At 56.5% G+C, this 12,499-nt stretch overlaps 1 protein-coding gene across 1 annotated transcript in view; it reads left to right on the top strand.

The window, feature by feature from the left end:
• The window catches only part of MONBRDRAFT_11532 (uncharacterized protein), a gene marked incomplete at both ends in the record, with an annotated part of 15,108 nt that overhangs the window by 1,016 nt on the left and 1,593 nt on the right, over positions 1-12,499 (top strand). The window contains 5 exons of the mRNA XM_001749277.1: positions 75-144; positions 285-4,150; positions 4,393-4,522; positions 4,649-11,492; positions 11,583-12,465. Of these exons, the coding sequence (XP_001749329.1) occupies positions 75-144; positions 285-4,150; positions 4,393-4,522; positions 4,649-11,492; positions 11,583-12,465 (11,793 nt within the window). The remainder of the gene's footprint in view (positions 1-74; positions 145-284; positions 4,151-4,392; positions 4,523-4,648; positions 11,493-11,582; positions 12,466-12,499) is intronic.

Below are 12,499 nucleotides of genomic sequence, written 5' to 3' on the forward strand. Positions count from 1 at the left end.
AATCCCCCCCCCCCCCCCCCCTTCCGCCGTGACCCAAGGTTTACCAATGTGTGTGCGCCGCCTTTCACTTCTAGAGCCGATGACCCCACCTTTTTGGACGAGCTACAGCGCGTCATCCAACGTTGGGTTCATGACATGCAAAAAGTATGCTGACGTCTAGTGTCTTTCCGACCCCCTGCGCGCGCGCCCTCCCCCCGCTGTTTTCGTTTTTGTTTTGTTTTTTCCGTCGTTGCTCATTACCTGTTTACTGGCCTGATGGCTGTGGCCTTGTTTTGTATCCTCAGATCACTCACCTGCAGCGTGATTGCTCAACGGGATCGGCCCTTCAAGAAGTGAGCTTTTGGCTCAACTTGGACCAAGCTTTGCAAGAGCTTCATGCGCAGCGCGAATCGGTCATGGTTGGCTTTACCTTGGAAGTCCTCAAGCATGCCCGCCGCTTTCATGCCACTGTCAGCTTTGATTCAGACATTGGCTTGAACAAGGCTTTGGAGACCACCAGCGATTATAGCTCCCTCATGCGCGGCCTCAACCATCCCCTCAGCTTTCTTATGCGCTCGACCGATCTCGACGCCATTTACAAGGCCATCTTTGAGATCTTTGCCAACCTCCGCAAGCTGCGCAAGTCACAGTATCCCGTTGCACGCGCCGTTCAGTTTGTGCAGGCCATCTCGCGGGATCTCTCCAATCGCACCCGCATCATCCTGCAAAGTCGTGACCTTCTTCGCATGGCCTACGACGACTTTATGCGCGTCCTCGACCACTGCTTCAAGATTTTCAAGCGATGGGACGAGGAGATTGAACAAATCCGCACCATGTTCCGCGACAAGCTCAAAAGTCGCCGCGATAGCTCCCTCAAGACGCTGCGCAAGGTCGAGTCCCATCATGAGGGTCTACAGCAGCGCATCAAGGACCTCAGCCGCTTCCGTCAACAGCACGAACAGCTTCTGTCTGTTATTTTGCGCGTCTTAAAGCCCACGGCCATACAGCGCGCGGGCGCCGAAAGTGATCAAGAGGATCGCTTCGCGCTTTCGGAGGTCAACGCAGCCTATGATGCCATTACTCGCTTCGAGCCTCTGGATCTCAGTGAGACGGGCACGCACGAGTGGAACGCTGCGATGGGCGATTACCAAGTGCGCATCGAGCAAGTGGAGAAACGTATCGCATTGCGAATGCGTGATCAGCTGGGCGTGGCGCGCTCCGCCAACGACATGTTCCGCATCCTTGGACGTTTTGAGGTGCTCTTCAACCGACCCAGCGTACGCGAGGCTGTGTCCGATTTCCGTTCTCGGCTCCTGGCTCGCGTGTCTGAGGATATTGCCAAGCTCAAAGCCATCCATGAGGTGCGCTACATCAATACCAACAATTTCACCATGTCTCTTGTGCGTGACATTCCGGCCGTCTCGGGTCGTGTCATCTGGTCCCGACAGCTTGATCGCCAGGTTGAGTTTTATCTGAAGCGCCTAGAGCAGGTCTTCAGTCACCACTGGAACGCCAGCGAGGATGGCCGGCAACTTAAACAAGTCGCCGATGCCTTTCGCGAGGAACTCGATGCTGATGCCATCATCCAGGAGTGGGCCCGCGAGACGGAATCGAGGAATATGGACCCTGGGCGCAGTGCCCTCACCATTTTCAAGAAGGAGGACCAAACCTTCGAGCTCCGTGTGGACTTTCCCGAAGCTGCTCTGAACATGATCCGCGAGGTGCGCGTACTCCGCAGCCTCAACTATCGCCTGCCCCTCAAGCTGACTTCTAAGATGATCAGCCGCCAGGGATTCTCGGGCCTCAGCTCGCTACTCGCCACTAACCTCAAAACGTACAAGCGTGTCATCGCCGTCATTGAGGCCAACCCCACAATTCAACCTCTCCTGGCCCGCCAGCACGAGGAATTGCATACCCAAATCTCTGGCCTCTTGGCCGTCTCCTGGGAGCACTTCAAGGTCGAGGCAGCCATCAAAGACTTTTGTTCAAACGTGCTCATTTTCCAGGACAAGGTGAATATGGCACTTGACATTGCGGAGCAGCTGGAGAAGCTGGTGCAGAGCGTTGCTACCTCGGAATATCGTAGCAACGTTTTGCTCAAAATCATCGAGCGAATGCAACACCTCATCGAGGAGCTGCAGAAGCGCGGCTACGTGAACCTCAACGACTGGCTGGCCCGCTTGGAGGACCGCCTTGAACAACAGCTCGCCAATGTTCTCGCCACTGCCTTGCGTGAATGGTGTGTGGCTCTGCGCGAGTATGATCATGAAGCCCTGGCTCGGGGACCTCGCGCTCGCCGTGGTAGCAAGGCCCCGCGCCGCATCATTGCCCCAATCCTGCTCGAGATTGCCATGTACCAGGAGAAGTTGCGCATCGAGCCGCCACCCCAACACACGCGTGCCGCGCTGCTGCGTCAACTACAGAAGCATGTGGCCGTGGTCACCACGCTGCCCCGCGTGCGCTCGACAGACGATGAAGTAGCCGTGACTGCTGCCATGGGCGTTGTGGCCCCCTCTCTTGGCGAGCGAACGTACTGCGGCTTGCTCACCAAGCTCCCCAACGGCAACCGCGACTTGGCAGACACTTATCGTACCATCGATCAAACCGTCATGGCCGTGGACGAGTACATGCAGGTCTGGCTGCAATATCAAGCGCTGTGGGACATGTCGACCGAAGATATCGAGAACGAGCTTGGGGACGATATTGCTCTCTGGAACGAACTCCTTGTCGACCTTCGCAACGCTCGCCGCACGTTTGATACTGCCGAGACGAGCAAGTTCATTGGGCCCGTCGAGGTGGACTACGGCCAAGTTTTGACGCGCGTCAATATGAAGTATGAGGCTCTGCACCGCGAAATGCTCGCCAAGTTTGGCTCCAAGATTGGCGGTCGCATGAATGAGTTTTTCAGCACCATCCAGCGCACGCGACAGACCCTCGAGGGCATGGGCATTGACGGCGTCTCCACTGGGGAAGCCGTCAGCTTTATTACAACTTTGCAAGATACGCGCCGCCGCATGCATCAATGGGCCGACGACATCACCTCGTTCCAAGCTGGGCAAAAGATCTTGGAGCGCCAACGCTACGCCTTCCCCGATGGCTGGCTGTACACTGACAGCATTGCAAGTGAATGGGAGGCCTTCAATGATCTGGTCAGCAAAAAGTCTTTGAGCCTTGAAGCGCAACGTGACACCGTCCAGCTGAAGGTAGTCAACGAGGCCCGCCAGCTTGTATCTCGCGTCAACACGTTGCTGCAGGATTGGGACGTTAACAAGCCAGTTGGTGGTGGGGTACGCCCTGATGCTGCCGTCAACGCCCTTTCCATCTATGAAAGCCGGTTCGTCAAGGTGAAGGAGGAGCAAGACAACCTCGAACGCGCCCACTTTGCGCTTGACATGGACTTTCGCAAAGATCAGCGCGTTGATGAAAAGGTGGAGGAGCTCAATGATCTCAAGGCTTCGTGGTCTGAGCTCTCGCGCATCTGGACACACATTAACGACCTCAAGCAAATTCCCTGGTCGGCCGTGGTGCCGCGCAAGATCCGAACCGCACTCGAGGACCTCATCAACCAGCTCAAAAACCTGCCAGCCCGCGTGCGCTCATACGCTTCGTACGAAACGACCATGGCCAGCGTGAAGGGTTATCTCAAGGGCAACCAGCACATCATCAACCTCAAGTCCGACGCGCTCAAGGAGCGTCATTGGAAGCAGCTGATCCGCGCCCTTGGTGTTTCGTGGGTCTTGACGGACATGACGCTGGGCGACGTGTGGGATGTGGACATGGGTCGCAACGATAAGGCGCTGAAGGACATCATGCTACAAGCACAGGGCGAGATGGGTCTAGAGGAGTACTTGCGCCAGATTCGCGAGGAGTGGGCAGTCCACGAGTTTGACTTGGTCGGCTACCAGAACAAGACTCACCTCATTCGTGGTTGGGACGACATCTTCAACCTGCTCAAGGAGCACATCAACTCCCTAGAGGCCATGCGTATGTCGCCATACTTCAAGGTCTTTGAAGAAGAATCAATGAGCTGGCACGACAAACTGAGCCGGCTTTTCGCGCTGCTGGACGTTTGGATGGACGTCCAGCGCCAGTGGGTCTATTTGGAGGGCATTTTCTCCGGCAGTGCAGACATCAAACACCTCCTCCCCAATGAAAGCAGTCGTTTCCAAACGTACGTCGCGATCTGAGACAAGTTTGCTTTGCCGTCTTTTTCTGCTTTGTTTGACACTGTTTTGCTCTACACACACACACACACACACACACACACACACACACACACACACACACACACACACACACACACACACACACACACACACACACACACACACACACACGCGCGCGCGCGCGCGCGCGCAAGCCTCATCTCGTGTTTCATGCCTATTCAAATGCCTCTCCTTGCCTCGCATACAGTATCAGTGCCGAGTTTCTGTCTCTTATGAAGAAGGTGTACAATTCGCGTTTGGCCATTGAGGTCCTGAGCATTCCTGAAGGACAAAAGTCACTGGAGCGCCTTGCAGACTTGCTGGGCAAAATTCAGAAGGTATGCATGACATGGATCCGGGCAAAATGAAATGAATCACATGCTCTCGGTTCTTCAAAAAATACTTTCTTCTTTGCACTCACTCTTTTTGCTCATTTCCGTGGCGGGACATGGTTTGCTGTGTAGGCTTTGGGTGAGTATTTGGAACGTGAGCGCTCCGCCTTCCCTCGATTTTACTTCGTGGGAGACGAGGATTTGCTAGAGATTATCGGTAACAGCAAGAACGTGGACCGCCTCCAGAAACATTTTAAGAAGATGTTTGCAGGTGTACAGACAATCACCCTTACGAATGCTCACGACAATGTGCTTGGAGTCGCGTCCAAGGAGTTGGAGCGCGTGCCCTTTGCTACCCCCGTTGTGTGCAAGGATGTCAAGATCAACCAGTGGCTCAAGGGTTTGGAGCAAGCCATCCGCTTGGCCCTCGCTACAAATTTGGCCGAGGCCACTGTGGCCGTGCAAAAGCTTATGGCTGAAGGCTTTGAGATTGAGTCCTACAAGACTTGGCTCAATGCCTACCAGGCTCAGTTGGTCGTACTTGCGGCCCAGGTGGCCTGGTCGGAAAGCGTCGAAGCCGCCCTCGAGGCCGGAACGTCGCTGGACAGCGTTGTGGAGCAGGTCATGCAAGTTCTCTCCGGGCTGGCCGACACCGTGCTGCAGTATCAGCCTCCGGTTTTGCGGAAGAAGCTGGAGCACATGATTACCGAGCTGGTACACCAGCGTGATGTGGTGCGCGAACTCATTGGCAATAATGTGGCCCAGGCCACCGACTTTCATTGGCTGCAGTACATGCGTTTCTACTTCAACCCCAAGCAGGAGGATGTCATGTTGCAGCTGAGCATTCGCATGGCGGACACACAAAACCACTATGGCTTTGAGTACTTGGGTCTCGTGGATAAGCTTGTTCAAACACCATTGACCGACCGGTGCTTCCTCACTCTGACCCAAGCCTTGGCCATGCGTCAGGGTGGTAGCCCCTTTGGCCCTGCCGGAACGGGCAAGACAGAGTCAGTCAAGGCCCTCGGAGCCCAACTGGGCCGCTTCGTGCTTGTCTTCAACTGCGATGAAACCTTTGATTTCCAGGCCATGAGCCGCATCTTCATTGGCCTCTGCCAGGTGGGTGCGTGGGGCTGCTTCGACGAGTTCAATCGCCTCGAGGAGCGCATGCTGTCCGCAGTCTCCCAACAGATCCAAGTCATCCAACTGGCGCTCAAGGCAGCCCAGCCGGGTCAAGAGACTCGAGCCGAGCTGTTGGGCAAGAGCATCCCCGTGAGCTCAGACATGGCTGTCTTCATCACCATGAACCCTGGCTATGCTGGTCGCTCCAACCTTCCGGACAATCTCAAGAAGCTCTTTCGGCCGCTTGCCATGACCAAGCCCGACCGTCAGCTCATTGCTCAGGTCATGCTCTTTTCTCAGGGCTTCCGTTCAGCCGAGCCCTTGAGTCGGAAAATTGTGCCCCTTTTCATCCTGTGCGCCGAGCAGCTGTCCGACCAATCCCACTACGATTTCGGTCTTCGATCCCTCAAGGCTGTTCTCGTGAGCGCTGGTAACATCAAGCGCGATCGTCTCAAAGCCCTTCGTGATGCTGCTGAAGCCGCTGGTCGTTCCGTCGATGACGACCTTTCTGCCCAGATTGATGAGCAGGAGGTGCTGATTCAATCGGTTACGCAGACCTTGGTGCCCAAGCTAGTGGCGGATGACATCCCCCTCCTTGAAAGTCTGCTTGCCGACGTCTTCCCGGGCGTCAAGCCGCCCGAGCTGCCCCTGGACGAGCTCAAGGCGGAGATTCGTCAACTTTGTGAGGAGCGTCACTACGTTCTCAACGACTTGTTCCTGACCAAGATGCTTCAGGTGTATCAAGTCTCTTGTCTCCAGCACGGTCTCATGCTGGTTGGCCCGAGCGGCAGCGGCAAGTCGGCTGCTTGGCGCATCCTTCTCGAGGCTCTCGAGCGCGTCAGCGAAAAAACGGCGGCCCGCACTGGCGAAAACAAGGTACCCTCGGAGTTTCACGTCATTGACCCCAAAGCCATCACCAAGGATGAGCTCTATGGTTCACTAGATCCGACCACGCGTGAATGGACCGATGGCCTTTTCACGCACACCATTCGCAAGATTGTCGACAACCAACGTGGTGAGCAGGACAAGCGCCAGTGGGTTATCTTTGATGGTGACGTCGATCCCGAATGGGTTGAAAACCTAAACTCAGTTCTCGACGACAACAAGCTACTGACATTGCCCAACGGCGAGCGCTTGAGCCTGCCTCCCTGCATCCGCATCGTCTTTGAGGTCAAGGACCTGCGCCACGCCACCTTGGCCACAGTATCACGGTGCGGCATGGTCTGGTTTTCGGAGGATGTTTTGTCCGTCAACATGTACTTTGATCGTTATTTGCGGCAGCTGCGTAAGGAGGTGCTGCACAGTGATAGTGCCGACCAGGAACTGACGCCCGACGAGATGTTGACCATTCAAAACCTCGTTGCGGACGCCATCGCCCCTGCCCTTGCAGAAGGCGGTCTCGTGGAGCAAGCCATCCACTGGGCCCGGGACCTCTTCCATGTCATGGAATACTCGACCATGCGTGCGGTCAACTCGTTCCTGTGCATGCTCAACAGCATTGTGCGTTTTGTGTGCCAGTACAACCGGCGCCACGATCTGCCCGTGACCGAGGCGCAGGTGGTCATCTATGCGCGCAAGCGACTCATTTTCTCCCTTCTTTGGGCTCTTGTGGGCGACAGTCGTGGCACGGTGCGCAACGACTTTAGCGCTTGGCTGCGCGAACACGGAGCTGACTTTGTCGAGATGCCTGGTGGGGCTGAGAATGTCATGGATTTCGATGTTAAGCTGCCCAACGGCGACTGGAGCCCCTGGCAGAACCAAGTCCCGCGCATCGATATCAAAGGCAAGGTCTCCGGCACAGATGTGGTTGTGCCTACGCTCGACACGGTGCGCCACACGGACGTCCTTTACACGTGGCTGAGTGATCACCTGCCCATTGTTCTCTGCGGTCCCCCTGGCTCGGGCAAGACCATGACGCTTTTCAGCGCTCTGCGGGCGCTTCCGCACTTTGATGTTGCGGGCCTCAACTTTAGTAGCAGCACGACTCCGGACCTGATTCTCAAGACTTTTGAGCAGTACTGCGACTATCGCCGCACGCCGAATGGCGTGACGCTGGCGCCCTCACAACTGAACAAGTGGTTGGTTGTCTTTATGGATGAGTGCAACCTGCCAGCGCCCGATGATTACGCGACGGTTCGCGTTGTGACCTTTGTGCGACAACTCGTTGAGCAAGGTGGCTTTTGGCGTACCGAGGACCACACTTGGGTCCGCTTGCAGCGCATCCAATTCGTGGGTGCCTGCAACCCGCCAACGGACCCGGGTCGAGTGCCGATGGACTCGCGTCTGCTGCGGCACGTGCCTGTCGTTTATGTCGATTATCCAGGACCCGAGTCTTTGCGTCAAATCTACGGCACCTTTAACCGTGCCATGCTGGATCTACAGCCCCATCTCAAGCCGCATGCCGACTCGCTGACCAACGCCATGGTTGAGTTTTTCACCATGACCTCCCAGCGCTTCACCGCTGACATGCAGCCCCACTACATCTACTCGCCTCGCGAGATGACGCGCTGGGTCAAAGGCATTGCAGAGGCCATTGAACCTCTGGATACGATTGATCTGGACGGGCTGGTGCGGCTCTGGGCTCACGAAGCTCTGCGCCTGTTTCAAGATCGCCTTGTTTATGCGGATGAGCGTCAATGGACGGATGAGAACATTGATGCCGTGGCTCGCAAACACTTTGGTCCCGGGGGCGCAGACATGACCGCTGCTCTGCAGCGCCCCATCCTCTACAGCAACTGGCTCTCCCGCTTGTACATGCCGGTGGAGCAGGAGCGTCTTCGTGAGCACGTGCGGGCGCGCCTCAAGGTTTATTGTGAGGAAGAACTGGATGTCAAGCTCGTTCTCTTCGATGAAGTTCTGGATCACGTTTTGCGAATCGACCGTGTCTTCCGCCAGAATCAGGGCCACATTTTAATGATTGGCATGTCTGGGGCAGGCAAGACAACGCTCTCGCGTTTTGTAGCCTGGATGAATGGTCTGACTGTGTTCCAGGTCAAGGTCCACAACCAGTACGGTGCGGATGAGTTTGACGAAGACCTGCGCAATGTCCTGCGTAGAGCTGGTACCAAGGGCGAGAAAATCGTCTTCATTATGGACGAAGGAAATGTACAGGACACGGCCTTCTTGGAGCGCATGAACACGCTTTTGGCAAATGGCGAAGTGCCTGGCCTGTTTGAGGGCGATGATTACGCCGCCCTCATGAACCAGTGCAAGGAGGGTGCCCAGCGCCAGGGGTTGGTGTTAGAGGGCAACGAGGAACTCTACCGCTGGTTTTCGCGCCAGGTTATGGATAACCTACATGTGGTGTTTACCATGAACCCAGCTGAAGGGGGTCTGCAGGACCGAGCGGCGACGTCGCCTGCGCTGTTCAATCGCTGCGTTCTCAACTGGTATGGCGACTGGTCGGACGAGGCCCGCTTCCAGGTCGGCCTCGAGTTTACAGATGTGTTGGATCTGGACCGTCCTGACTACGCGGCACCCGCCAACTTTCCGGTGGCCGTTCCCAGCCGCGTGACACAGTACCCGGATCATCGCACGGCCGTGGTCAATGCGACGGCATACGTTCATCAAGCCGCGTCCGCCGCAGCCCGTCGGCTCATGAAGCGTGAGGGGCGAAGTACCGTCATCACACCGCGCCACTTTTTGGAATTTGTAAATCAAATGCTGGCCATCTATACCATGAAGCGGCGTGAGCTGGAGGAGCAGCAACTTCACTTGAACCGGGGCCTGGAAAAGATTCAGGCGACCTTTGAGGCTGTGGAGGAGGAACAACAAAAAATGGCCGTGGAGGAAGCCAAGCTGCGCGAGATGAACGCGCGTGCAAATGAGAAGATGGTGGAGGTCATGTCTTCCAAGGAGGAGACTCAGACCAAGCAGCGCGAGGCAGAATCCCTTGAGCGCGAGCTGGTGCAAAAGCAGAAGGAGGTTGCTGAGCGCAAGAGCGAAGTTGCAACAGAGCTTGCCGGAGTCGAACCCGCCGTGCTTGCAGCCAAGGAGGCGGTCGAAGGCATCCCGCCAAGCGCGCTTCGCGAGCTCAAGGCCTTGGGCAATCCTCCGGCAACGGTCAAGATGGCCCTCGAAGCAGCCCTCTGCATGCTCAACGAATTCACCACCGACTGGAAGGCCATCCGGTCCGTCGTGTCCCGGCCTGACTTTTTGCCACGCATCAAGGATTTTGACCCCGACTCGGTGGACGGCTCAATCCGCGCGCAGATGGAAAAGTACGTCTCAAACCCCGACTTCAATGAGGAGCGCGCAAACAAGGCTTCCAAGGCAGCTGGACCCCTCGTCAAGTGGGCCACGGCCATGCTTTCCTACACAACCATGCTGGCCAAAATTGAACCGTTGCGCAACCAGTTGAAAAAGCTGGCACGTGACGCTGATGAGATGGCGGCCAAGCATGCGGCCGTAATGGCACTTCTCCAAGAACTGCAGGGCCGACTTGCGGGTCTCACGAGCGAATACAACGAGTTGCAGAAGAATATCGGCAAGACAGAGGACCAGCTCAACACGACTCGGCTCAAGGTGCAGCGTAGCGTGCAGCTACTGGAGTCACTCAAGGACGAGCGGGAGCGCTGGTCCCTGGGTACGGCCGAATTTTCGGCCCAGCTCAGCACCATGGTTGGCGATGCCCTTTTGGCCGGTGCCTTTATCGGTTATGCCGGCTATTTTGACCAGACCTACCGTCAGACGTTGATGCGCACGTGGCGTCGTCAGCTGGATCGCTCAGGCATCGTGTTCAAGCGCGAGCTTAGCATCACGGAATATCTCAGCACCCCCGACGAGCGACTGGAATGGAAGGCCAATGGCCTCCCCGATGACGACTTGTGCGTGGAGAATGCCATCATGCTCAAGTACACGCATCGCTTTGCTCTTGTGATCGACCCTGCCGGCCAAGCTTTGGACTTTGTGCGCAAGTCGGGTGGTGACACCAATTCGACGCAGACGAGCTTTCTGGATCGCTCCTTCCGCAAGACCTTGGAAACATCGCTGCGTTTTGGCACGCGTTTGCTGGTGCAGGACGCGGAGACTTACGACCCCTTGCTCAACCCGGTGTTGAACAAAGAAGTGAAGCGCAGCGGCGGGCGTGTCCTGTTGCAGTTGGGCCAAGATGATGGCATTGACTTGTCACCGAGCTTTGCCATGGTTTTGCTGACGCGCAACAATGCCCACCAGTTCCCGCCAGATCTGTGCAGTCGCGTGACCATGGTCAATTTTACCATTACCCGCGGCTCGTTGCAGTCGCAGTGCCTGAACCAGGCCCTTCGGTGCGAGCGCCCGGACATTGACGAGCGCCGCATGAAGCAGCTCAAGCTGCAGGGTGCTTTCCGAGCCCAGCTGCGCTCGCTCGAGAAACAATTGCTGCAAACCCTCAACGAGGTGGGCACTAGCATCTTGGATGATGACAAGGTCCTTACTGCGTTGGAGACGCTCAAGACGCAGGCCGCTGAAGTGGCAGAAGAGGTCGCCAAAAGCGACACAGAGATGCAGGTCATCGCAAGTGTAACCAAGGAGTACGTACCGCTGGCGGCCAAGTGCAGTCACATTTATTTTACGCTCGAACAGCTACATGTCGTCCACTTTTTGTACCACTATGCCCTGCAGTTCTTCTTGGACATTTTTAGCGTCGTGCTGACGCAAAACGCCCATTTGGATGGTGTCGACGACTCACACCAGCGCCTTGACATCATTGTCAAGGACCTCTTTGTGGAGACTTTCCGCCGCGTGTCGCCGGGCCTGCTTCACGAACATGGCATGCCTTTTGCATTGACGCTGGCATTCTTCTATGTGCAAGACAGCCCCCGTGCCATTGCTGATGCTGAGTTCCACCACTTTTTGACCGGAGGCAAGGGCGGTGCTGTGCTGCAGGAGAACAGCTTCAACTTTTTGGCAGAGCGCGACATTTTGCAAACGGAGCAAACGCGCTCCCTGCATTTCCTGGCAGGCAGCGTGGCTGCATTTGCCGGTCTGGCCGACGTCGTGCGAGCCCACTGTGATGCTTTCGCAGCCTGGGTGATCTCTTCGCAGCCGGAGAGCCACCTGCCCGAGGCGCTGGAAGAAGTTATTACCAGCGATGAGCCCTCGCCTGTGGCGGCTGCCATGCGCCGTCTGCTACTCCTGCAAGCCACGCGCCCGGACCGTGTCTTGGCTTACAGTCACCAGCTTGTGAATTTGGTTTTTGGCGCTGAGTTTATGTCACAGCCCGATGCTGACCTTCTGGAACAAGCCGTTCTGAAGGAGGTGGAAGCCTTGACCCCAGTTATGTTGTGTGGCGCGCGCGGTTTCGATGCGAGCGGGAACGTCCGCCAGCTGGCCGAGGGCCACAATCGCAAATTGCTTGAGGTTGCCATTGGGTCGGAAGAAGGCTTTGTGGATGCCGATCGTGCCATTCAAGATGCAGCCAAGACAGGCAAATGGGTCATGCTGAAGAACGTTCACCTTGGCCCGTCATGGTTGGTGACCTTGGAGAAGAAGGTGAGCGGAGCTGCGCCAAACCCCAACTTCCGTATCTTCTTGACGACCGAGATCAACCCCAAGCTTCCTGTAAACTTGTTGCGCTCTGCGCGAGTGTTCGTGTATGAGCCAGCGTCAGGCTTGAAGGCCTCGCTCTTGCGCACGTTGCAGTCCGTGGCCCCAGCGGATATGGCGCGGGAGCCTGTCGAGCGCTCGCGCGTGCATTTGCTGTTGGCTTGGCTTCATGCTGTGGTGGTCGAGCGCCTGCGCTATGCTCCTTTGTGCTGGTCTCAGCGCTACGAATTTGGTGATTCCGACTTTCAAACGGCCATGAAAACAGTTGATTGCTGGATCGATTTGTTGGCCCAAGGCCGGTTGGTATATTCCTGGGTCGCTTGTTTTGCTCTG

The sequence above is a fragment of the Monosiga brevicollis genome, genomic scaffold (assembly GCF_000002865.3).
Source record: "Monosiga brevicollis MX1 MONBRscaffold_29 genomic scaffold, whole genome shotgun sequence".
NCBI classification, from domain to species: domain Eukaryota; class Choanoflagellata; order Craspedida; family Salpingoecidae; genus Monosiga; species Monosiga brevicollis.